Raw genomic sequence first — 27785 nt, forward strand, 5'->3', positions numbered from 1 at the left:
CCAGCAAACACCTGGGGGTCTCCATCTAAAATGTGAGCCTACCCTAGGAAGGTAACATCTCGTTGTTTTGAATTCGGCCAGTTGACACAGCAAAATAATGTATGGTCTTCTTAGATAAGTCTCGGGAAGATGTATCGTAATGTAAATAAGCCCTCAGTGGCTTTGAAACATCACGACTGTTCTGATTGATAAGTAACACCACACTGAATGACACAATTATAATATGACGATTCGCCAGCCGACAAATCCCATATTTGGATGGGAATGTGTTCGTGGTGGGTGGTGTGTTACTTTAAACCATCTGGCTGTACGACTTTTCCCTCCCAAAACGTCACACGGTCGGTAACGACGTGCCAGCAGGTCAAGCCTGATTCGCGGAAGGGAGCGTTGAGGGAATTCGTTTTAAAAAAAAAAAAAAAAGCCATGAAAACCAGTGGTTTCAGATTTGATAACCAGACCCGTGGCTGTGATCGCTGTCATAGTGTGACAGCACACAGACAGGAATGCAAAAACTAAAGATTTCAGTTCTTACTGAAGCTTCAGTTAAATGAAGTGATTAATTGTCACCCATCCCGCCGCATTCTAAAGGCTTCCTTGTAAACTGAAGGTTTGAATGACAGGTAATGGAGTGGTTGGGCTGTACAGATTAGGTGGGTGGGAAAGTGAACCAGGCATTTGCTACTTTAACTTGACACGAGGGGTACATAGGTAGATTAGCACGGGTTAACTCGCGTCTTAGTTTCCGTACATTTACAGGAATCAGTCCAGCCAAAACGCATGGACTGGATGCAGTTTTAACTGTGGACCTAGCCACCCGATGCTTTAATTGCTCTCAAAGACACTGTAGCATTCACACATTAGAGTAAACTAATGTAAGCACATCGTGGAAAGGAAAACATGACTTTCACTAGTATGAAGACAGTTAACTAGCGCAGGGTCACACTTCAAATCAACAAAATTGGTGTTTGATTTCAACTGACATTCAGACTGCTTTTATGTTATTTGTGTTGTTTAGCGCTGTGTATGTTTGACAGCACGTGTCATGAAGCTGACTAAAAGAAACAAGATCCCTATGCAATACATTGGGAGGATTAATTAAAATAGAATTCAATGTCTGGTTTCGTTTAACTGGCAATCTGATTGTAAACACCTACTCGATGTCCACCGTTAAATCAACTGCGCGGAATATTTTTTTGGTCTATATCGTGTGGTCTGGAGTTGCTAACGTGACTGTCTAAACTAACAGAAAATTGTGTCCAGCAAAATAAGCCATTATAATCAAGAATGCTTGATCTCTTTTCCTTAAAAAGGCCCATTTGATAACAAGCTATACATTTTGATGATGCTCTGGTCTAGTTCGACAACTAATCAGAACAGGGATAACAAACCAGAAACCATAGGCATATGTCTAGAAATACAGAAAAAAGCAAGCACTTAAAAAATACTTACAGAGGAAAAGCTTCGTAGGAAGTGTTGTATTTTGTAGCGAAATAATGCCACGAATCCAGTGCGTGTGTAGGTGAATATTTTTTTTTTAATCCCTTGTATTCAACCAGCAGTAACCCGTATCAAAGTTTGTTTCCCCACTCTCACCTCCGCTCTGTCCGACAGTCGTTCTCAGTGCGGCAAAAAAAAAAAGAACTTAACGAACGTGCCCAATCACACCAACTCTCGTTATACCCGACACGGTATCTCCATCGTTCGCGTCGGCATTGTTGTCGTTTGAGAGGTTTACGTTTAAATATCCGGCTATGCTAAATAACTAACAACTAGGCGTAGCCTAGCTACTAACGTTGTTGCCCTTGCTTTGCCAAACCCGCTCGCTCGCACCGCTCTCCTCCAGCAGGCAGGCTGCTCCCCTCCGCGCGCAGGGCTTCGCTCTCGCTGTCCCAAAGCACTCCAATGAGACCAGACTGCATCCGGGTCGGGTCGTTGATAGAGATTCTTTTGATGGTTTGTTTCTTGCAAAAGCGTTAAAATCTATACGCGTGTAATTCAGTTAATGTATGCTTTGAAAGCTGTGTTAGTTTCTTCTCCTTATGAGCAGTAGGGTAAGTTCCAACATTGGGTAAAAGGGATTTCCAGTACGGCACCAAATTGGGAAAGGGTCCATAGAGTATAGACTACGTTGCAAGTGGGTAGGCTACATGCCAGTGTAAAGTGCTGGAATATAAACAAGCATTCCTTCCAGGGCGCAGCGTCTATTTATTTAATGTCTGATCTTTGTAGGATCCGGGCCTCTATGCCTGCATTAAATTATTTTTATGCCTGGAATCTGCGTGTGATACCACTGGTATAACGGCGAGTACCAAAATTTACAGTGTGTAGGCATATAGAGAGCACTGAAATGTTGGCAAATTCCCCAAATTACTGTGTAGGCATAGGTATTTAATTGTCAGAAATCGCCAAGTGCAATTGCACATTTTTACCTGGCTGCTGCGGCGTTTCGAATACAAACCGCTACTCATTCAGCAAACACATTCCTGTTTTTCCCTGTAACTATCCACGAAAACACGAATGCCTAAAATAAAATAAAAAATAGATTTGGAATAATGGAGGTACAACTACCATGTAGACACAGAGTAAAACAACTACAATTACATATATATTAATGGTGATCATACAGGCGTTACGTTTTTCAAGAAATAAATATTCTGTTTAAGAATATGGTTTGGGTTTTTCTTTTAACAATTTCACCTCAATGGCAGGTTACATCTATCATATTTCCAGAGTAAGGTCAGGTTAATGAACAAATGTGACAGATTGTACGTGTACCCTCGTCGTTGTGTCATTTGAAATCCAAGTGTTCGGGTACATTCTTCGGTCACTGTCAAAAATACCCTTTTGCCAATTTGGCTATTGTCTCTCTGTTAGTCGCATTAGACTGTTTGCTAAATTGTGTGAACATTTTTACCAACAACGTCGGCTTACAGCTGCACCACATTAAAGCAAGGTTGTGAATGGCTACACTATATAGCTCTTAAAAGTTTATTGATCACCCCACGTTTAGATGACTGTACTGTATTCTGCAGTGATAAATGTGGTGATCAACTGAAAATCCACGTTTGTATTCCTCTACGGTTTTACCGTGCTCTAGGCCTAGACAACTGGCACCACCAGATAAGAAGGGACAGCAAAGGTTATGTTTTAATCTGAAGGGATTCTAGTCCAAATCAGTTCAACCATTTATAAATTACAGCACATTTTGTACATATGGTCCCTCTAGGTAAGGTTAGCCAAAAGTATTTAGACAATTGGCTCCACAGCGGACTCTTATTAGGCAGGTGTGTTTGCATCATTAGTGCATGCTGACCCCGGTCTAGTGGTCTGCCTCAGGTCAAACATTTTCTGACTGAAATACAGAGCCAACGGAAAGATGTTGGAACATCTATTTCTCCTTTAATGAAGCGCCATTCCTCCTGGCACTGGCAAGCAAGGTTTTGGGCAATAATGTCCTGGTACTTTTTAGGTTACCTTAACAAAAGACCCAGGACTAGAAGAAGCAAACAAGCCTCACAACATGAATGATCCGCCTCATAGTATCTAGGTAGGTTTTTCTGCAGGCATGTGTTTGGGCACCCAACTGACTAATTGTGACACCCTGGTAAACTGTGTGTTGCTACACACTGTACACAGCACCAGACCCACCGCTACCAACTAATGTACCAGTCCCTTTTAGGTAAATGCCACCTCTCACTTCTTAACATCTGCTAATTCAACAGTATCCTCTGGTAGATATCCTCACCCGGGTCACTACTAAAGCATACTCTTCCTCTGGTCGTCAGAGGAGACCTGCTCTGTGGTCCAACACATCGTGGAATGCCTGGACACAGGTCTTAGCTGTGGAAATATACCAAACCCCTGAGATGCCTAATTGCTCTTATAAACCAAATACCAATGCAATAAGAGCAGTAAAAAAAATTAAAAAAACCTGTGATGTCATCCCCATGGTATATGGTTTCATATAACACAACTATCAGCCAGTCAGAATGCAAAGCAACTGGTTTATACTTCTGCATCATGTAATATTACATTTATCAGCCTGTACACATAATAAGTGCAAGATACAGGCTGTTGGAGAGAGAGAGAGAGACCTATTTTGGAAGTGATTCATGTGTGTGGGAAGGCTGAAAGCACCGAAATCAGGCTGGTAACCAACACCTCCCTCTAACTAGCTCTGTTATTTTGTGTTTCAAAGAGCCTAATCTTAGTTAATCCCAAACCAAAATCTCACGTAATTTGGTCAATTTAGTTGAAGTATCTGGAGATTAAAGAGATTCGTCTAACAAGCCCGCTGCACCATTTACTACACGCAAGATTGTGATACTCCATGGGAGGTAATATACTACTGCAATTATTGACAATTTCTTTAAATATACAATAACTTTTGAGAATAAAATGCACATTTATATAATGATAGAGGCAGTGGATGGTACAGTAGTCTAAACTGGTGTCTACAGTGTAAATGGGCAGCAAAAACTCTCTAGTTTTCTCGACTTTCTTGTCAAATGAAGCAAGACAAATCCCTGAACATGAATATAATAAATGTGTAATATATGAAGCTTTTAGTGCTGCTAGCTAGCTATGTTTTGTGGACGGGAAAAGCCCCCAGAGCAAATGTTTTGCTCATTGTCTTTCGATATAATAAATCAGCCTTCCCTTGTTGTGAAGGGACATGAGATTTCATAGCACTTCTTTACTGAAGCCTAGAGAGTATATAAACTCAAAAGATACCCTTGTTATTTCAAGATAATGAGAACTTTCTAGTGGTCATGACATACATTATGGAGAACAAGTATTTGATACATTGCCGATTTTTCAGGTTTTCCTACTTACAAAGCATGTAGAGGTCTGTCATTTTTATCATAGGTACTCTTCAACTGTGAGAGACGGAATCTAAAACATTTTGTATGATTTTTAAATAATTCGCTTTTTATTGCATGACATAAGTATTTGATCACCTACCAACCAGTAAGAGATCCGTCTCTCACAGACATGTCAGTTTTTCTTTAAGAAGCCCTCCTGCTCATTACCTGTATTAACTGCACCTGTTTGAACTTGTTACCTGTATAAAAGACACCAGTCCACACACTTAATCAACCTCTCCACAATGGCCAAGACCAGAGAGCTGTGTAAGGACATTAGGGATAAAATTGTAGACCTGCACAAGGCTGGGATGGGCTACAGGACAGGGCTACTTGGTGAGAAGGCAACAACTGTTGGCGCAATTATTAGAAAATGGAAGAAGTTCATGATGACGGTCAATCTCCCTCGGTCTGGGGCTCCATGCAAGATCTCACCTCGTGGGGTCAGCCCAGAACTACACAGCAGGATCTGGTCAATGACCTGAAGAGAGCTGGGACCACAGTCTCAAAGAAAACCATTAGTACCACACTACGCTGTCATGGATTAAAATCCTGCAGCGCACGCAAGGTCCCCCTGCTCAAGCCAGCACATGTCCAGGCCCATCTGAAGTTTGCCAATGACCATCTGGATGATCCAGAGGAGGAATGGGAGAAGGTCATGTGGTCTGATTAGACAAAAATAGAGCTTTTTGGTCTAAACTCCATTCGCCGTGTTTGGAGGAAGAAGAAGGATGAGTACAACTCCAACAACACCATCCCAACCGTGAAGCATGGTGGTGGAAGCATCATTCTTTGGGGATGCTTTTCTGCAAAGGGGACAGGACGACTGCACCGTATTGAGTGGAGGATGGTTGGGGCCATGTATCGCGAGATCTTGGCCAACAACCTCCTTCCCTCAGTAAGAGCATTGAAGATGTGTCGTGGCTGGGTCTTCCAGCATGACAACGACCCGAAACACACTAAGGTGTGACTCCGTAAGAAGCATCTCAAGGTCCTGGAGTGGCCTAGCCAGTCTCCAGACCTGAGCCCTGAATTATCTGGAGGTCTGTATGGAGGAGAGGGCCAAAATCCCTGCTGCAGTGTGTGCAAACCCGTTCAAGAACTACAGGAAACGTATGATCTCTGTAATTGCAAACAAAGGTTTCTGTACCAAATATTAAGTTCTGCTTTTCTGATGTATCAAATACTTATGTCATGCAATAAAATTAAAATTAATTACTTCTACATGCTTTTTTAAGTGGGAAAACCTGCAAAATCGGCAGTGTATCAAATACTTGTTGTCCCCACTGTAACAAAAGTTTTGTTGAGATCACAGAACTAAACAGGATTAAACCTATTGTATGGTTTAAACCTATTTTAAATGGATTGCTTTTTGTTTATGTAAAATGCGTTTTACAGCTACATAAGCTTTCTTCTAAGGCTTGGACTAAAAATGGCTACAGATAATTACTTTCATCCGCTACCATTGTAACTGTTGAGCAAAATAACGTCTACAGTGCTCCAGAAAGACGTGGCCTCGGACTGACCCACTGCTGCTTCCACCATTGCGTGAGTTCAGCATGTTCCATGGACAAGTCAGTGCCATAGTGCTACAGTGATGGTTTAGGGATGGACAGCGGTTTTGGGACCTGGATGCCTTGGAACTCTAAATGTGTGGTCCTGTATGGACCTATATTGGCCAGCCTCCTCAAATTACACTCATTTGGAAGCCAACAATTTCCGCCTTGGGTTAATCCCTGATCAACAAAAAAAAAATGCATTCCGCACAAGCTCTGTCACCTCAACCAAACGGTCAACCTAATGTTAAGTTCACACTTATCAATTGTTGTATTGGGATCTTGATGAAAAAAAATTATTGTCAAGTCATGATCAAGTGATCTTAGAATCTCCAAAATTCACCTGATGTTTTTTTAAATTAATGTCTTCTCTTGACCTCAGTACCCCCCCCCTCTCCAATGTTTTAGCTTATATCCACATAAGTCAGTTTATCTCAACTCAGCCCAAAATGATTTGACATGTGTATTAATAGACAGTTGACAGGGGTATGTTCAGGCACCAGTTTTCTTAATATTGTTCAGATATATAAATTTGACAAAAAAAAGTCAGTGCAAATCACCCCAAATAGACTCCAGAAGGAAAAGCGGATCAATCAATTAAATCAAAAAGTGTTACATATAATTACAAAAATGTCACTAAAAATAACAGCAACACAAAACCTATTCACATATCACATAGATCTGTTTGCAAAACTTCACACTGTGAAATACACACAATACACAGTGGTAAATCTGTGAATTGAGAGTGAAAATCCCCAGTTGTTTTGTATACATACACAATGTGTCAGAGTTACTGACCAAACTTATTTACACAACCAGCCCAATTCTAACGTCATCCCAAAGGCTCACTATTGACAAAAGCAGCACAGTACCAAATGTAGCGATTTCAGGTTTGGGTCACAGCAGTGCCAGGCGTGGTTCCGACACGATCACTACAAATTCTATGTAATACAATATCTGCTCACGATTACGCTTTGGACCAAGTTAACGGACCAATAGAGAAGTCACACAAGAGCCGGGCAGGTTTGGGTCAACAGCCCAAGTGGCTGAAATGTTTCAAATACTATTTGAACCCAGGTCTGCATTGCACGTCTCTGTCTCAGTGGTCTTTGATCTGGTCCTCGTCCTCCAGCTTGCGTATCTCCCCTTTCAGGAAGTTGATGGTTTCTCGACTGGCCTTCAGCCTGTCCTTCAGGTCTGTGATTTCCTGACTTGTCTTCTTCTTTGCCGCTTCCAGCTTCTCACGCGTCCTCAGTTCCAACTCAGCAACTACGGAAACAGGAAGTAAGGGTCCAGGTGGAAACATTTACGAGCAAATACCTATGATCAACGACGGACTAAAACGTCACGATCAATTGGTCTAACTGATGTCAATGAAAGCCCAAATCCTATAAGATCACATACATCTCCAGAAACCCAGAAGTAAAATGTCCCATAACTTGGTCAGATCCCATAAGCTACCCACAAGAGAATTAGAGAACTATGAAAATAACTAAAAATCATTAGCTGGGGATCCAAAAAGATGTCTGGTACTCACACTCTGTTTCGTGCTTGTAGGCCCCCAGAGTCAGTTGCCTGGAAGTGGTCAGTAACTGCTGCATCATTGCTGTGGGGTCCTGGAAGATCTGAGGGAGGAGAAGGACCATCGTCACCAGCTTCTATTGCCATGAGCTGATTAACTCTGTTCGTTTCTATAATGTGTTCTTGAAATGACATTCGAAACCTTACCCCAACCATGCTATTAACCTTAAATGAAAAACAACAAGGTATTTCAAGTTTTGAATTTTGGTAATCTGACTTTGTTATGAGATTAATATGTTTATCCTTATAGATTCTGAATTTGTGCTTATAGAATCTAGTGGAAATGGAACAGGGAGATGGTCCTATACCTGGCACATTTCTTCACTTATTATGACCATATTTGGCTTCCTGTTTTAATAACAAACACATAGCTTACCATTTCATCATAGAACTCGGAAACAACTGTCTTCTTGGGCATGGCACTTGAATCTGACTGGAAGAGCTTCAGCAGATGATAAAGAGTCACCTGTAGACAGTCAAGTATCATTAAAGTATCACATAATAAACAGTGTCTAGGCATTTCAAGGGAAAACCTGAGAAACTTTCATTTCCAGAGACAGAGCTAGCTGTGGACGGGCCACCCAAAAGGAAGGCTGCCCGGTCACCCCACTTACCGGTCTCTCATTGGGGTCAATGAAGAAGATCTTGATGATGATCTCAAACTCTCCCCACCCTGTCTCTGTGATCTCGTACGGAGGCTTGGTCACAACTAAAACACAGAAACCACTGCTCTTCTCCAACTCTATACTGCCATAGGCTTACCATAACAAAGATTATTTACATATAATCAATTAAGACCTCACTGCATATGGAAACTCCAGATTACACTGTTGAGGGAATACATGATTAATGCCACTGGATCTATGACAGGCAGCCTACCTCTAAGTGGATTCGCATAACTCTCATGAAGTTTGAACTGTATCTTCTTAACATATGCAGACATATCCTGGAAGACAATGGATCATATGAAAACTCAACTTTAGGAATTAAGAATAATAGTCTACTTGAAACTTCAGAAGGGTTTTAATCTGGAATATAAACCACAAATAAATAATACTTTTATATACATTTAAAATATTAAAATGTTTTATTGAAGCTAGTGAGCTAGCTGGCTACTTACTTGAATTCGATTTTTTATTATTTTTTAAACAAACAGGCCTCATACGTAGCAATCTGTGCCTTTACCTCGTTTCTGTAGGGTTTCACATAAACAGACCACTGGTGAGTGTGTCCATCCTCCTCCCTTTTCTTCCCAAAATACCGAGCAACATTGCCGAACACGATGGGTTTCACGATCGTCACACCCTATATGGGTTACAGACAAACGGTTTTTGAAACATACAGTAAACCAGAGTGGTGATAGCTAGAATGAGCGAATACGATGAATTGGGTTGCGTAACAGATAGCGGAGAAGTTTAAAATTGTAAGGCCGAAAATCCTGCTTGCGCTAAGCCTGCAGTTGAAAGGTCGCTGGTTCAAATCCACTAGATGACAAGTTAAAACTCTATCGATTAGTCTTTCAACAAAGAACTTAAATGGGACGTTAATTGCTAATTCACTGACACCGTGCTAAATGACTACACTAACTATATCTTACAGGGTGAAATATTCCTGGGCCATTTCTGCCTGGCTTTCCATTTCTTAATGACAAACACATTAAACAATCTTAACCAATTTTCTTTTAAGCAATCATATTATTATAGGTACTGTAGTGTACTCCAATATTATTTAAGTCCGTAACTTACCTTCACTCTCCCTCCGGAATCTGGTCCAAATTCAGCCATCCTTTTAAACATAGCACAGAATAGAAAGGGATTTTAAAGTCTTATATCACAATATAACTCTTGCAATACTTAATTGAAATGTGTAATGTATTATGATTGCCATTAAATATAATATAACAAAACGGTTTTACAGTGTAAACGTTTCAAATTGCCAGCCAAACAAGCACCGGAAGCACGTTACATTTTCTATAGTCCGACAATAAGAAATGTCCTCTCGGCAAGAGGTTCCGCTTTCTGACTTTTCACACAAAAAACCGTGTAGCTACTGAAAAACATAAGGCAGGGCTATATTATTGAATGTAAATGTTACCAAGCCATGGCTTTGGGCTCTGAGAATAACCCTTCCCCTCACATGCAATGCTCACCAATTGATTCGCAGAGGCTGGAATTAACTCAAACCCACCAGTGCAATAATAAAGCTACAATATTTACCTCATGCATGAAATGAAAGCATACCTGCTAATGCGGGGTTGTCCTGTACGTTATTAAACCACCGAAGACAGGTCTGCGTTAATCTGACCATTGGAAGAAAACCTATGGCATAAATACGACAATGCAGGTTTGATGGAATTGAGCCAACCCTCAGAATTCAAGACATTTATTTAAAAATTCAATACATGTAAATAAAAAAATAAAAACAATGGACGAAGAATAATTTCAAGGGTTTTATTTTTGGTAAGGCACACAATCCAATCACACATGGGACATCAGCTTTTGACCTATATCCATCATCCGTCTTATGTTGATAATTATATTTTGATAGAAACACGACCTCACCCACCATTTGTTTAAGGTTAAGTACCTTATTTTTGGTCAATCTAATAAAATTGTAACGTATTTAATAATTTATGTATTTGTAATTCCATGTCTGCACTGCTTTACAGTTCTAAATTTCGATATTTTAAAACGTTTGACTTGCAGCCAAATGACCTTGGATCTGCAACCGACAACTTACCTTTGGGTCAATGCCACGATACTGTGAAGATAAGAAAACACGACAGCCTCAAGCACAATCCATCATTTTCTTTTAAATGGCCAAGTGTAAACATGAGAAAATGGACTTGATCGGTCTATAACCTTTTTTGAAAGGATGTCACGACCAGGGCTGGGATAAAATTCCAAATGTTCCTAATAAAAAAGAAATTCTAACATTAGAGAGTACTTCCAGAATTGACCCCAAACCTGGTCACAACACTTACCCTGAGAAAAGAACAGCAGGTTATGTTTTGGCAAGTAGGCTGCACAAACCTTTCACAAACATAACTTCAACAGACCTTGTAAAATATGCTGCTGTCCTACTCCATCATGTTTATTGCATTTAATTGATTCAATTAGTACATTAGATAAAATTGCACAGAAAAGTAGCATTTGGCCTAATGGTTCACAAAGACTGATTTCAGAGATGGCGAATTCTAGTTTATTGAACACACTCAAACAAGACAGTGGACCTTAAAAAATAGTAAAATTTCTTCAACGTCACAGATGTCAGAGAGAAACTGATTACCTAAAAGACGTCATCACAAAACCTTGGTTGCGATTTTTCTAAATCGCTCAAGGCAATAACTTGTGAAAATTGATGCATTCTTCTATATACAAAATGACAAATTTGAAAGACACAGAGTATGATTAATACCGTGCGTGTATATGTACAGTATTGACCTTTCAAAACTTTATATCAGTTCTATTCTAAATGACTCCTTTCAGCTGTAAAATTCTTTGGCCTCAAATGCAATCAAATTGGCAGTGAATAGATAAAGCCTTCACCCCCTTTCGATAGGAGCTATAAACATAGTATTACAGTTATACCATCACCTAATGCATTTTGTACATTAACTGTAATATAAAAATGTAAAAGGACTCAAAACATCCAGATGTGTTGCTCGTTATGCACAATTTGTACAGGATTAGTTTACCAAAGTTAAATCTAATAAAAAAAATGTCAAATACATCAGTCTTCAACTCAACTGTTTTTCATTGTGCCATTTCGATTTAAAACATTTGTGTTTGTGCCGGCAAGTTCTTACTGGTATAGTTTATAATTTTCGAGTGGAGGCTATGATTCAGCACACAAGTCAACTCTACCAACAAGCAGGGGAACAGCACTACACGCTATCAGTACATTTCAAGATTAAACTACATGGAGTAAAAATCTTACTATTTTACTTTTGGAGAAAAAAAAAAAAAGAGTGGGGAGATACACCCTGAGGGGAGGGCAGGGTTATGCAGTCAAATAAAATCCTGAATAACCTTCCTACTGATCCATGTCCATCTACTCTGAACTGTTTGCATAACCACCACAAGCAGATGCAAGAGCAGGGCCTGATCCCAGGCATAAATGGGCTTCAGCCAAATGGCGCTGGTTGGTGCTGTCAAGGCCCCTGAATGTATGTCACAACAAAGGACAAAGCTAGTCAACACAGACCAGACACTAACAAACTACAGCCCTGCATCATCAAAAGCAGAAAGACACGCAAATCAGTAGGAAACCAGGGCAGCAAAAGCAAGCCAGCACACTATAAAAGCATGAGTTCATAGAGTGGAAACTAATTCTGTTTTAGGTGTTCCAACAAAATCAGTGTTGTCCAGACTGGTAAATTTAGCATCCCATATGACAAAAAAAATAATCCAGTTATTGATATAACTGTCATTGTTTGGATAATGAAGCCTCGGAATGTACTCTACGTTCTGGTTATGTAAATGAACATAAAACATCAAGAAATTAAAATAAAAAAAATAAAAAACGGGAAAAAATAATTTCCTAAAATGATCCGATTTACAGCACTACACCTCGCCCAATAATAACGTCCCAAATGGCTCACTGAAATGATTCAGCAAAGATAATTAATTTAAATAAAGTTTGAATGGAATACAATATACCACAGCTAAAAACAATGTTTGGTAAATTTGCACAACTCTAAGGAGAATTTAATTTGGCACAGACTAGTAAACCTAATATTACAACATTGTTCATTGCAATATTGGCTCAAAAATACTATATGAAATTTCAGCAAATTCCAGGCATCAAATATGGTCATTCTAAAACAAAAAATATTAAATACACTTGACAACTGTACTTAATCTGGGTAATAACGTGACCTTGAAATTACATCAAGTCACTATTCAGATAGTACAGAACTTTTGCCAAATACCATAAAATGTAGGAAGGAAAAAACATACACATCTAATGTAAATGATTATGAAGTGCCAAAACCCCAGTAAACAGTTTATTACAACACAGAATCTATTTTAATAATAATCAAAGCAGAGACATTTACAAACATTATCCTAACAAGAAACATTGGGAAGAACATGGAGAAAAAAAAAAAAGAAGACAAAAACCAAAGAATCTCCTTATAAAAACAATTCTAGCCTGACAAATTTACACATTATAGCAGTCAAAAAAGTTGTTTTTGCTTTCTATTTTGGAACAGAGCAGGCAAATGTCATACTTTTATTTTAGCAAAGCTTGAAGAACCTTGTCATCACACAGGTAATCAATTTTACGTTCATATCAAATAAAATGTCAGTAAAAATAAAGAGCGCTGTTGAGTTTCTCTTGTTTGTTTTTTTTTAGTTTTTTTTTTACCATGAGTATAGATTTGAAAAAACTCTACTTATAGCCTTACACAGCTGTGAGCGAATTCCAAGTAGTCAGTCCCCTGGTAACCATGGAGACAGACAGAGGTACTAGTTGACGAGGCGGAGGAGGCGCTCCTGAAATAGGGCCTGCTGGTTGTGACGCGGCGTCCTCGTCCCAGTCCTCTTCCATAGGCTGAAATGTGTCAAAACGAAGGGTGGAGTTTGGTTTGGGGCAGCCCAACAACACAGTTTGTTTCATATCCCCTCTAATTACACAATACACAAAGGACAAACAAAAGAATGACATGCAAATGCTTTTCTTTCTAACCGAAGTCAACCTTGAGTGACATGAAGTGCTGAAAACCGGGGGCACGCTCAACTTATTCAAATGTGTCATGCAAAGGTACTTTTTATATTTATAAATTACAATGGAGTTGTGTGGATAAACCTCTAAAAGGGGTTCACAAGACATAGGCGGTGTGTCTACAACAGTATCTACAGCAAGAACGACCAATCTCAAATCGACCTATTGATCCTACACACCTACGGACATCTGAGGGGATTCGAGAAGTGCAAGCCAGTTGCTAGTGTCTACTAGAAACCATGACTGAAAGCTCACAATGTTACTCAAAACCAGCCAATATCCTCAGACCTCAACAAGTGCATAAGACTTAAGGTCTATGGCATTGGTTTGAGATTGGTCCAGATTTTGTGACTGATCAGGGAACTGCGGGAAAGTGGAGAACACACACGATCAGATTTATAGATGAATGGCAGACGTGCTACATAGGAATGCGGAAGAACTCCCAAAAACAAACAGTAAGTTACACTAGCTAGCACAACACTAAAAAGGTCACTTCAGAGCTCTGGTTACAATACAGCCACTAGTTCTGAAAGCAGCACCTTCTGGGACTTTGAAGCTTTCATTAGATTGATTACATCCCGCAATTTGTCAAATAGCATACAAATCCAGTTTGTACGATGTTACGATTTAGTTTTCCCATTTTTAATCATTAATCTAACAGACTAAAAAAAAGGTAGAGGCTGCCATGTACACAAGTAACATTCCACTGAAACTTCATTAGAAGTACATTTCACAATCAGAAACCACTCAGAATATTCCAGTGCACAGATGACAACCCCAACCCACTAGCAACTCCAAACATCCACACAGTGAAGTAAATTTGATGCATGTTTTGGTCACCTTTGACAATTCACATAAATCAAACTATAGTGACTTAGCCAAATAGTACATTTAGCGGTTAACCATAATAACTGAATTTAACTGAAGAGGCTCTGTATTGGTCAATGAGTGAATTTACATGGTGCATAGTTTCAAAGTTAATACTACCAACAATTCATAGCAAAATGTCCCTTCATCCTCCCTGCAATTATTTCCATTCTGTTGTGCAACTCAACGAGAACACAGCAATCAAGAAGAGTTCAACATGTTGAATAGGAAATACATAATTATAAAGAGACCAGGGAGTAACTTAATTTAAATAAGTCTTTCCAAAAGTTTAGATGGCTGCAAATCTTTCCAAAACAAACCTTCTTTGAATGATGTGGAGCCCACTGTGTTGCACGAAGCACATAAAGGGGTATTAAGGGATGAATACACAAGAGACAATTAAACCAGCGCAAGAAGTATGTTATCAGGAAATCAGGACTGCTTTCTCCATGCCTGCAAAACATCACTGATACCTATAGACAAACTGAAGAGATGGCTAGTCATTTCTGCAGTGTGCACATATGACCCCAACGCTAAACAAAACATTGTTAATATCTGTGAACATAGATTGATGGGTGAGAATAGATCAAACGTATCTTATTTTACCATGAAGGGAATGAAATAGAAGAGCACGTACAAGACCATAAAGTAACCTCTAGGTTTGTTATGACAGACTAACACTCATTTCAGATGTCTGATTACTATGTTTATTTTAATTACGTAACCAAATGCTGTTTGGTTAAGAAATTAATTTAAACAAAATGCAGAGAAGTTACTTTAAACATGTTCAAATCAGAGGACATAAACCATGTAAGGCAAGCGTGAGTTACTAATCAGTATACTAACAAATCAAACGATGTGCCAGTGACCAGCATTACAAATGTCAGATTTTAGAATATACATGCAATAACTATTTGGATTCACAACATGAAATGTAATTTTGAGGGACAAATCAACCCAGTTTAAAAAGGACAAGACCCACACCAGTTTTCTTTTATCGATATACTATTAATTACATTTTAGGTCCTACAGGAAAGTAAGGCGCCATGGTACCACGTTAAACAATTTGGTCGAAATTGTGTGGCTGTCCATTTCAAACTACAGCCTAAAAACAACAGGCACTGAAACTCTCTGATCCACTTCAAAATGGTGCACCAATGCAAAACATTTTGCATCCTAAAACACCTCCATTACTGGAGTTGTGGACAATTGTGATGATTCTTAAGTCCTTACTAAAATACATTTTTCAGCACCTTTTTTATGTAAGTACTGTACCTGTTAGGTAAATTATTTTTTGTTATTTGTTTACAGCATTAACACATTTTGATGTGTAGTAGCTATGACTGAAAAGTCATCACAAATTGGCCTAAAATTGACAGGCAAACATACTGACATTGCCAAGTAGATGCATATAATATAATATCTGTCAGACTATTACCCAATATTACAACCAGGGTATACAAAATGGACCAAAACCGAAGCCAAGTATTAGAGACCCTAAACTTATTATCAGGAACAACTACAAAAGTAGCACATACAGAAATTATGTGAAAGGTAAAAAAAAAAAAGAGAAAATAAAAAAGGAAGATAACTAATATTAAGTTTACTACTTGCTGTTAGTTTTTTCCTCACCCTTAAAATAGTCAAGAGAAACTGTAATCTATGTTTCAAACTCCTTTGAGGAGGAATAACAACAAATATCTACAATTTGTGTAAGTCTCTATATGCACAAAACTATCACTGAGGGAGAACAGGGTCAAGCTAGAGGAAGCGGAGAGTCATCTGGCTCTATCGTTTTCCCATAAATAATGCGATTCAATAGAACTTGGTGAAATAACGACTATCCAGGTGAAAAACCAAATGTCAATTCACAGCGAACACCCAACATTTGCGAACATACCTTTACATTTTATGAATGTGATACATTTCTGTCACGGTTAAACGTTTTACAATTATCTCCTACATAGACAGCTCATGGGTTTAAGGCACAAGCCAACCAGCCTTCTAACCAAACGACGCTGCACTTATGCTACCTCCACTCTGCTCTCCTCGAGTGAGTCATGTACACAGACAGACAGTACAACAATAATTTAAAGTGATTTATGAACTTGGCCCAAGTTTAGATATTCGCCGTCATTCCCCTTTAAATATCAATTTAGAACATTAGCTAATTTTAGCCACCGCTAGCTGAAAACGGATGGAATTTTGCGCGACAACTGAAATCAACTACACATTTGGATTCATGTTACAAACGTCTGATTTTACCGTAAAATACATGCTCATATGTCCCGATTAGTTCCATTGATTTTAAGATAGCGGTGGTGGTCTGTTGGGATTACTGTAACCCATGGATTATTGTTTTTCTTGGCCCATAGACCGCTTTCAGGGTTTAGAACCATCTACCATCACGTTGTAAAAGTTAAATTGTCCTTTAAGAGTAGCTTAGACAATGTTATGGAGCAATATAACTAAGAATGTGGGTATTCTTCTACAAGATGCATAGTAAAGATAGCCGCCAAATCAGATATTAACAACATTTAAAACTACCAATTAGTAATGGTTAACTTGTTGCTTAAAATGTTTATCATACAAAAAACAAGACCTTGATCAATTTGAGAATAAGGAGAAACATGGCAAAGACATTTGTCAAGTTTTAACAGACAATATACCAATTATTTTCTGTTTCTTAACAAAGCCATACTAAATTAAGGTAAAGGTCAGAAAAACTGACAATACTTTAAAAATGGCATACACTTCAATTTGCAAGTAACAATTACCTCAGGTATACAAGGGGTAGAACCATTGAGAACCCTACTTTGGCTTGAAATTATTATTAAAATTATTATTAAGTGTTTCAAGGCATCAATGGTCAGAAACAGCCATACAATGCATACCATCCATTAATCAATATTAGCAATTCAATGACTCATAACGACGTCAGAATGCAATTAAATTAGAAGGGGACTTGTATAATTTGGTGGTTTAGAAACAACTCATACAACACCCTTTGTCATACCATCACATATTTCAACCTCAACAAAATGTGAACACTGCAAAACGAAGACAAATAATGTCTTGGGAACATTGAGGCTTCAGTGTTGAATCAACATTTTGATAAACAATTAACGTAGCATACAAACAACCTCTCCCCGGTGTTGAGGATTCATCAAACACTGCGGAACATTTTCAGACGTTTAAACAAAACACTCACCCCTAAAGTACAAACACACCCTCACACTCAACATCACAGGAAGAAAAGCAAAATACAAAGTCTCAGACAAATTATTTACACCCACAGGGAGAACTTCGGACTGAAGTACAACCACAAAAAAACAGAGCAATGTTCCACCTACCTCTCCACTTACCTGAGGCTCCGTAGAACCTATGCTGTGCTGCTTCGGGGGCTTCTGTCCCAGGCCTAGCCAAACCTGGCCACCGCCCCCAACTCAGCTGAGGGATGAGACTAGTAAGTAACGCCACAGATGGTAACCAGTTTGAACGGGTACACACACCTTCATTAGCGGTGCCGGTACTCCCTCTCGCGGTCCCTGTCCCGCTCGCGTTCCCTGTCCCGGTCGCCGCGGTGACGCTCTCGCTCCCGGCTGCGTTCGCGGTAGTAATCTTCGTGGCGGTCGCGGCTACGGGACTTGTGGCGTCGGCTCTTTTCCCGGGATCGGCTGTGGTCCCGCTCCCGCGATCTCTCGCGTCTTTTGGGGACAGAACTTGCATTCATACATCAAACTCTTAACCAACTGTCAAAGCAGGTCTGTCCATTGGCCAACATCAAGAATACAATAACAAATAAAAACCACAGCACTCTCCAACAGAGCACGCAAACAAATTCAAACGTTTGCATTTTAGTCATTTAGGTACAGTACTACACAGAGCAACATACAATTAAACTAAAATAGGTACATCACAATAATTGCAAGAATACAGAAAAATATGAATGCACTATCAATGAGCAGTAGATCTGGAAAACATCAATAATCAACGCCGCATTAATTGTTATCCCTCCTTTGTACGAGATAATCAAACAAATGATTATGAATTACTACGATCATGGTCATTAGGCCAAAGGGACTAGCACCATGCATTATATTCACATTGACACTGTTAGTAGCAGATAAACTATGATTTGGTTACAGTCCTCCAATCAGCTGCTGATGTTTCTGCCTCTTTAGACGGCACCATATGGCTTATAACGGTCGGATAGACCAGCTCGCTGCCTCGTCTTTTCTTTACATCTAGCGTGTTCAGGGTATACGGCTCAGGGACTGGAAGAAATTCTCTCTACTTCTGTGCCTTTTTAAAAACAGTTTTTGACTTTAGCAGAGACTGCCCATTACGGGGACGGCGGGAACATGAAGTGTCGGCAGTCCACGAAGTTTAAAAGACCAGAAATACAGAATACAGGAGGGGGAGTTTTCATTTACCTGGACGCGGAGCCGTAAGACTTGGACTCAATGCCGTGGAGGCAGTCCTGCAGAGAGCTGATGAGCACTTTGCACCGGTCATCAGCCGACACCTTCGACTGCTTGATCAGGGAGATAGCCGTCACCAGAGTCTCTATGGCGCTGCCGTAGTCAGCTAACGAAGAGAAACGACCGTCAGTGACACAGGTCAGGTGATTCAGGGGGGGAAAAAAGGCTTTCACACGCATAAAAAGGGGACCCGGGGGAAGTACAGGTTGTTTAGACACATTCAGGGCCCCACCTGCGCTAGCATCCGACACCGCCCTGGAGATGGCGCTGCTGGAGATGGCTCGGTTGCGGTTCATTATCTCCTCAAACTCGGCCTCGCTGAGTGGGGTCCGCGCCGATTCCATGTCCCTGGGACAAAAACAAGCAGCAAGGACACAGTATCAGTACATAGTCTTCGACGACGCCAGCAAGCACGCACGCCCACACAAATACTAGGGGAGGAATAGAAGCTACGGTCTTTTTTCAATTAGCATTTTCTATCTCTGCCTCCTCAACATAATTTGGACAACGGTCAGGGGGAGAGGAACCCGGCATTTCTTAATTATTGTTTTGAAGATGCAAGAAAAATGACAGATTGAGAGGAAAGACAGAAGTGGAGCTGGAATGATAAACTGAAAATAAAAACATTTATTTCTCACGGGCATTTGGCTGGTGGAATTCCTTACTAGGCTATGCTGGAGACATGACGTTTCAAACGAAACATTTTCTAAGATGGTTGAGTAATCCAAACTAATTTTAACTTAAATGTTCAATTTATCGTAACCAGACCAATTTAAGCAAACTATTGCAGCATGAATGATCCCGCCCCATATCTCGCAGCTCTACGTAGTGGGGAATGTCACTGATGATTTAAGCACACACACACACGCAACACACACACAGTTAATGGTTAGCTCAAACGCCATCAGACGCAAACCAAGTTATCCAAGCGTGATAAATTAATACCACTGATAAGATTCTTTTTGGAAACCCCGGACTAACCTAATCACATCACGGCCAAACCATCAGTTAACCAAAACAAGCATCCATTCTGAAAATAAAACAAAGCCAGGCACAGGATGGTAATGGGAATGCTAGTTCCTATTGCTCTTTCAGAGGTCGGCCAGTATTTCTACTAACCCTGGGTCACTTGCACTGTGCAAGTGTTGGCCGCCATTTTTCAGATCGCCCAAACCCTCGTTAATCCAGGGGCCCGGGCCGCCGCGGGGCGGGGGGGGCCTGCGGTCAAACTCACGGATTAGCAGGGGGCGCTGGTTACTGTAGGCAGCCAGAGGGGGGAGGGGGGGGGGGGGGATTGGACATTCAGGAAGGAGGATCACTAAGTAACCACGCTGCTTGGTCTAAATAGTCCATAAAAAGACCCCCTTTTAAAATACGCCCACACACTCTCACACAAACACACCATGAGCGACTGTTCCTGAGAGCTAAGGGAACAGTTTTAACATTGGCATTTGGACGCTTTCCGTGTGTGGCTTCTAAAAAAAATAAAAATAAAAACTGTACGTGCTGAATAAAAAAATAAAAATAAACGACACTAATTTATTTTCCATCCACACATCACAAACACCACAGACATCGCCTAGACAACAGCAGGGAGTATGAAACAGAATGGAACAAATGAAGAGGACGAGGAAGAGCGCGACATTGGCATTCTGTGTTAAGCGTCAGTGTGTAGATGCACAGGGGTCCTGCAGTAGAGGTCCTTTGCAATACCTTCCGGCAGGTCCGAAGTCCCCGCGGTCATATGGAGGCGGGCGTCCGTAGGGGTCGTTGGGTCCGTTGGGGCCTCTGTTATCCCCTCCAGGGGGCCCTCCCATGTTGTTGGGCCCCCCGGGAGGAGGGAAGAATGCCGGGTTGACATGGGGAGCCGGAGGGGGACCTCCTGGCGGGGGGCCTGGCATGTGCGGAGGAGGGGCAAGGGCTAGCGGAGGCCCAAGAGGACCAGGGGGCCGAGGCGGGAAATGACCAGGGGGCGGAGGGCCCTGTTGGGGTGGAGGGGGCCCGGGGGGCGGCCCGAAACCATGTGGGGGTGGGCCAGGGGGCAGAGGGCCCATGGGCGGCTGGCCAAACTGACCGGGGAACATGACCGGCGGCGGGGGCCGGTCGCCTCGATTGGGGGGACCCTGCATGGGAGGAGGGAGGCCCTGTCCTGGGGGAGGGGGTCCTGGGGGCCCAGGGGGGCCCGGTGGGCCGGGAGGGGGGCGAGGAGGACCCTGCATACCACCTGAAACACAAAGATAAAAACACAAGACAGAACCTGCTTGAGTTGGGATTGACTACGGACAGGCTGAAAGCTGCACCTTGAAACTCTACAGTCACAGTCAGCTGCAATGAGCAGGACATTTTGACCCCTATTCACGAATACCAAAAAAACCAAGGAACTAAAGACTAACTCTTTTGACCAATCAGATAAGCTTTGAAAAAGACCCGGCGCGAAAAGTTTATTGACAACACTTTTAAAGGCTGCAGAGACAACAGCTGTTCAGTAACAGACAATGTAATATGAATTCAGAACTAGTCATTTTACTAAATGAGCAAAACCAATCAGGGGGACAAGCTCACACTTAAAACTAACCTTAACCACAAAGCTGGAGTGGTGTTGTTAGATTTACTAAATCCATTTGATAACTTGATAAATTATTTTAAACAAGCAAATAAAATCACCCCTCAGTGCTCACAAAATGGATGGACTGATATTTAACAATACAAAGGACGTATCATAGCGAAGTCACTCTCGCGGACAATGGTCCCAGAAAGAGTTTTGTCAATCAGATCGTTGGGACACAAGTTCCCATGCAAAGAAAAAACTAATATCCGAGGGGCCAGAGCAAGGAGCTCCAACTCAGCTTACCGAAGCTAAGGCACTTGCATAATTGAAGAAGACCCTTTTAGCCTCAACAGTTGCTGGGTGTAGACCGCACTCTCCTGACTGAAGCACCATTAAAGAAGCCGTTTTCTGCGGTAACTCTGGGCGTAATAACCAGGCTATAGACCGTGCAGTCTGTCGACACGGGGCATTCATCACCGATTAAAGTGGAACTGCGATCAGTAAATGAGTAAGTATGAGAAGTCTAAGGTAGAGGCTCACGCACGTTGATTTGCGTGTACGGCGGGTTATCGGAGGTAAGACGACCGGTGGTCTACAGTGGCAGTCTATGACCGTCGGTTACGTCGGTAACAGGGTCAGTCACAGCACCAGAGAATCTGTCACACGCTAGCTTGGCCAGACTGGCATTTGCCAGCCGTTGAGGTTTGAACTCTAACACTGAAACACCTTGTAAACAACAAAGCGCCAGTTATCGAGAAAATAAATATGATTAGGGGTCCCCCCCCCTCATGAGGGGCCTCAAAAGAAAATATTTTTTATGTCTCCTCTTCTTGCCGGTAGACTCAAAGTGTCTGGTCGCCAATTCCGCACAGCTGAGTAAAATAAGACATTCATGTCCAGCTGACCGAGGCTGAATATTTTCTCACTGTTAGGCAATTGACAATGAGGGACATTGAGGCACACCTGGCATTCATGGGCTGGATCTAGGCTAAAACATGCTTTATAAGAGTCTACACATACAGTTAATAACAGTACATCAACAGCATGTTGACACTAACCAAGACCCATGCAAAAAGCTGTGTCAGGATGGGGCAGACAGAGAGACAGCAGGGGGTTAGTCAACTCTTGCTGAATGCATACTGGAGTATTAAAGAGGAGCTTGAGGAGCTTTGAAGCAAACAGACCGTGTGGCATTCTATGAACAGACGAACACTGAAGTTGATATGCCTGAATTCTAGAACGGAATCTAAACCGCTCATTCTAGGTGGTGTTGAGGAACCATATTTTTAGGACACAAACGTATCATAGTTCGATGACTTTGTGATTGGACTCTAACTAGAACAAACTAAACATGCTAATTTCTGTGGAATGTTACGTTTTTTTTTGTTTTAATGGAAAAAATATTTCAAAAAAGTCTTAGTAACCCCAAATCATCATGATCTTAAAGAGGCATACTGATTAACGGAAGCTCATCTATGGAATAAAGAGCAAGGAGTGCTGGGAAGGCACTATTAACAGAAAAAGCCAAACAGACTGACAAAGAAAAAATAAATAATCGCATTATGAAACGAGAGGCAATTATAAATACAAATAAATATATATTTTTTTAAACAACTATGTAGTGTATTAACTGGAGCATCTCAGAAAAAGAACTGATGCGATTGGTTTAATGACCATTTACAGGATAAAGATATCAGAAACAGGCAGCTGGTTTAAACACAGCCTGAAAGAAATAGCTGACTTGGGGACTAATAAGCCAGAGACCTTTCCACAGCTTCAAGCATGCTCAGCAGGACCAGATTTTAAAAAAGCTGGGGGGGAAACAGTACTGAAGACTCCAGAGGCTTAAGTAAAAGAACATATAAGCAGGAGGGAAAGAGATGAGGGGAGGGGTTGATCATTCTTATTAAAATACATTAGCACTGTGAAGGGTTGCAAAATCCCTAAACATTCCCCAAATTCCCGGTACTCTCTCTCTCTCTCTCCAGAACCCAGGTTGGAGGATTCCTTGGCAGCGAATCGCCCCCCACTGACTCCAGAAATTCTCCAACCCGGGATTTCTTGCAAATCAGAGTATGCTGATAATTTTTTTTGACAAACAGGGGAATTTCAGGAAGGTTTTTTGGGGGGAATTTTCCCAACCCTAGCACTGTTGTCAATAGGAGTCGAGGCGTTTCACCTCTGGGTCGCCAATTCCCATCACGTCCCGGCGGGAAGCAATTGAAATTCATATCCATCAGGTGGCCATCTTGGTGCCTATGGTTAATGAGTTCGGGTGGCCTCATCCCCGACCCTAGTAGGAGGAAAAACCACAATCACTACTGAGCTGGCACCACACTGAACTCACTGACCAATCAGCCAATGGCAGAAGGGCAGCCAAAAACACAGGAAGGTGTTGCCAATGCAAAAAAAGAAAAAGAAAAAAAGTTGTGGCGGTGCACTTGAAAATGTTCACAATTCGTTTTTTAGAACAAGAGTCATGGACAGAGGACACGAGTCAAAAGCCCCACGCCTCACTAGAACTGACATTCACACTTTATTACTGGCACAGGCGTCGGCGTAACTGCAAAACGTCCTAAAAGTAACGATTACTGTCGCCGTCGCGCCTAGCTATAAGACAACAGCACTAACTTTAACTTGCTCTATGTGATGTGTGTCATAGAGACTGTATGAAAAGGAGAAAGTGTCTGTAGAGGTAAGTTTGGGGCTTCCCGCCCCATCCGGAGGTAGAGAGCGGTTGGCCCATCTTGTGTTGGTATGCCGATTTAGAAACAGGACCCAATGACTCGACAGGGTCAGTTTATTCCATGCAGAGAAGGAGGTTACCTGTACTGGCCACATGGCCAGTGGCCAATCACACTGCACTGCCTAAAGGGACGCCGTTCCGTTGGCTGCGGTCCGGTAAAGGGTACAACCGAACCGACCGAACGGACGTCCTTCGCGTGGTGGTGTTCCTGCACGCAAGCAGCGCAAAATGGGCGGAGCGGGAGGCGTACTCACCCGGGAAGTGTGGCGGGGGACCTCCAGGTCCGATGGGTCCGGGGAAGCGGTCCCCTCCGGGGCCGGGCGGGCCAGGAAAGCGGCCTCGGCCCCTTCCCATGGGGAAGCCGCCGCGGGGGCCCATGGTGGGGGGGCCCGCCTTCCCCTCTCCGGACATCTGTCCGCCCGATGTACCTGGACATAAAGGGGGAGAAGAGGGCAGGGCCACATTCAAATTCTCGAACGCAACTGGTTGAGCTCACCCGGTTTCGCCGTTCTGATCTCTTAAAGGCGTGAAAGAATACACGAAATCAACGAATTCGCCCGTATTAAATGTAATTATTATTACTATAAATAAAATGAATAAACCTATTTTTTGGGGGGGATTTCAGAGTGAAGCTTTCTTTATATTCCGGTACAAGTGCAGAGGTAATGTCTTCCTGGTTTTCAACCCCACGGTCACTACAGAAACCCTAGAGAACTCGTTCCTAAGCCCTCCACAGGACGGTCCACGTGAGAGCCAAGCGGGTTCACCTACTTTTCCGAGACTGCATCTCAAACTGGCTGAGAGACTGCTTGTTGCAGGGGGTGACGATTGGGTTCTGTCCGTGTAATTCCCGTTTGGACAACAGGTCCATAAGCTTCCTGGAGGACGCGTCCGAGCCCACACACACAAGGGCGAACCTAATGAAACAAAAACCGTCAGGATCACATATTACAGATATGGATTTCGACACAATTATCAGGAAAGACATGCAAAAAAAATGAAATAATAATAAAATCAACTATCTGGTTAAAGACTTAGAGTGTAGTTTGAAAAACCATGAAATCCAAGGAGAGAGCTCACCCTTTACTCTGTCCGTTTGCTCGGTTCTCGAAAAACTTGATTTCAAGCACGTCACTAATGCCTATTGATCGGATGGCTTCGGTCAAATCTTCATCAGTCGTCCACTGAAAGGGCAGCAACATACCATTGAGACACGCTTAAAACAAACAGAACTGACACAAGTCACCCAATAAGGGCCGTGCAACAACCCGCCAGACCTACTACCAAGTCAAGCCATCTTATTGTATACTAAGAAAAAGGTCAACAGAGTAGACATCCTTGGTCGTCATCCACCGACCAAACGCCACTGCCGCCCTTAGGACGGGCAGACTCATTCTGGGCCCGGCGGACCCAACCGACCCAAGGTCCAACTCACCCATGTAAGATTGCCGATGTAGAGGGCGATCCGCTTGCCAGTGTATGTGTAGACCACGTTGGGCGTGGCGACCTTGTTCCCCTCAGAGCCTGCAGGCGGGGGCAGGTTGTCCAGGTAGTCCCGATCCTCAGGTGCGTCTCCGTTGTTGGCCGACGGAGAAATGACATCATCGTACAGGTCTATCTGGTCGTGAACGGGGTAGTCCGACTCCTGCGGGGGGGCGTGAGCGGGGAGGGTGAATGGGGAGGCGCAAAACGGAGCCACGGGATGGGGGGGTACAGGAGTTGCACTCCGTGCGCTGGAATTGCCATTTTATATGAACATTCGGTCCGACCGTGATTTCAATACAGAAGACATGGAACGTTTAGAATCACGCGCGTTTTGACGCATGACTGTCGTATGCTTTGCAGTGACACACCTGATATTCAAGATATGAAATGCTAAGATTTAAAATTTGCACAAGTTAATGGGCAAACAACGTGATCCCTGTTCTAAGCTTCATTTTAAGGGGTTTATTGTCCAGAGCTGGTCCCATTTCCAGTGATCCTGTTGAATAATGTCTGGGACATATCAGCTAATGAGAACTTAACCAAGACTATAACACATATGAGTCAACCACACAAAAGCATGGTTAGCGTGTTGAGCAACAACAAATTATGTCAGATTTAAATAAACAAAATGTGGAGATTCAGTCCATGCTTTTGCAAAAGACATTAGGTTAGTTTTTAAATTTACCAGTATCTCTCCAACAGTTACCTATAAATTACAAACACGCCGTTTAGTTACAGACCAAAAAATTCTGAACACGAACTATTCTAACGGAATTAACACATATACAGTAATATTATGCAGGATATCTAAAACTATACCAACACGAAACATTCGTGCATTTTAGTAACGTTTTTATAAACAGCAAGCACATATTACAATGTAGCAGCTTATTTTCCAAGCTGCGTTAGCTTAGCCAGCAGCCAAGGGAGTGAGCGTAACAACCTTTGGGGAATGAAGGCAAACCATTGCTCCTGCACGCAATGAAAAAAAAATATATTCGGTAAAGATTAGTTGACGATAATGGTTCGCGTGTAACATGGTAGTTGTTATATAGGTACGACAATTCTGGTAGGGAACCACCGCAAACTAGGCCACGTTTTATTTTGTGCTGCGTGAGAGGCCTTCCCCGCCACTTCGCATTCAGCCCCATCATCCATTCAAGCTTCCGTCAAAACAATGGAGTGATCACTTTGGCTACTGAACAGAAATGCATCTATTAACGATTTGGCTATATTTGGAATGGACAAAATATTTCTGACAAAAACAATCCGTGCACACAATGCAATTGAATGACTATTTTCCAAATGTTTGCCATTCACCATTGCGTAGTGGGAATTCACGCAGTTCAAATGCTGCTCCTGGAGCACTCAGACAAACCCTTGCCTTGCAGTTCGCACCTGACCGCAGATTGACTGGGTTTAGAATGTGCATTTATATTAATAAAAATGTGTCCAAATAGCATTGGTGGATTCATGGATAGAATTTCGATAAATTGCATACCTGGTTGAACTCCTCTTCAACATCGGCATAGATGTCGATATGATCGACGCCGTCAGCCATTTTCCAGTCCGCCTCCTCCACCAACCGACCGACTGAACAAGACAAAATGCAAACAGGAAAGGAAAAAACGTCATATCCTATCTTTGGGGCCGAGGCTCATTTTCATTCACATCTATAATAATATCTCCACGTCTGTAATTTATGATTTACTGAGCTAATATATATGAATGTGTTTGACAAAAATGCTATAATTTGCATTTTAACTTGTAGTACAATGTCAGGTAGTGTGAGGTGGTTGTGTTTTAAAAAAAATATATATATATATGTCTAGAAACTATTATTTTAATTGAGACCAAAATAATCGATATTTTTTTCCACGACTGATCTTTCTTGTAATCAATTCTACACATGCACTGCACCGAGTG

At 41.8% G+C, this 27785-nt stretch overlaps 3 protein-coding genes across 12 annotated transcripts in view; all 3 read right to left on the reverse strand.

Moving 5' to 3' along the window:
- The window catches only part of frs2a (fibroblast growth factor receptor substrate 2a), a 36702-nt gene extending 34667 nt beyond the window's left edge, over window positions 1-2035 (reverse strand). For both annotated transcript variants that reach the window (XM_010892015.3, XM_010892016.4), the window contains exon 1: window positions 1450-2035. The gene's annotated coding sequence lies outside the window, so the exon portion shown is untranslated. The remainder of the gene's footprint in view (window positions 1-1449) is intronic.
- A 4873-nt stretch (window positions 2036-6908) lies between these two features.
- On the reverse strand, window positions 6909-10326 carry yeats4 (YEATS domain containing 4). Of its 4 annotated transcripts, none has more exon segments than NM_001303949.1 (8): window positions 6914-7690; window positions 7959-8046; window positions 8379-8468; window positions 8617-8711; window positions 8882-8948; window positions 9188-9307; window positions 9748-9787; window positions 9918-9947. In NM_001303949.1, coding segments are annotated over 7 exon segments (669 nt in total). In that variant the 5' UTR covers window position 9787; window positions 9918-9947; the 3' UTR covers window positions 6914-7520.
- A 112-nt stretch (window positions 10327-10438) lies between these two features.
- On the reverse strand, window positions 10439-27479 carry cpsf6 (cleavage and polyadenylation specific factor 6). 6 transcript variants are annotated; one of them, XM_029114415.2, is made up of 12 exons: window positions 27361-27479; window positions 25810-26019; window positions 25455-25558; window positions 25146-25291; window positions 24629-24802; window positions 23808-23921; window positions 20794-21304; window positions 20200-20337; window positions 19313-19428; window positions 19033-19186; window positions 18109-18318; window positions 10439-13558 (listed from the first exon to the last, which is right to left on the reverse strand). In XM_029114415.2, the coding sequence occupies exons 1-11, from the start codon at window positions 27418-27420 to the stop codon at window positions 18114-18116; spliced, it is 1932 nt and encodes a 643-aa protein (XP_028970248.1). In that variant the 5' UTR covers window positions 27421-27479; the 3' UTR covers window positions 10439-13558; window positions 18109-18113. The 6 variants fall into 6 exon arrangements, with proteins under 6 accessions (XP_028970248.1, XP_034143613.1, XP_034143612.1 ...); XM_034287722.1 differs by having other exon boundaries at window positions 18109-18303; window positions 24629-24808; XM_034287721.1 differs by having other exon boundaries at window positions 24629-24808.
- Between the last annotated feature and the right edge of the window lie 306 nt (window positions 27480-27785).

The sequence above is a fragment of the Esox lucius genome, chromosome 18 (assembly GCF_011004845.1).
Source record: "Esox lucius isolate fEsoLuc1 chromosome 18, fEsoLuc1.pri, whole genome shotgun sequence".
NCBI classification, from domain to species: Eukaryota; Metazoa; Chordata; class Actinopteri; order Esociformes; family Esocidae; genus Esox; species Esox lucius.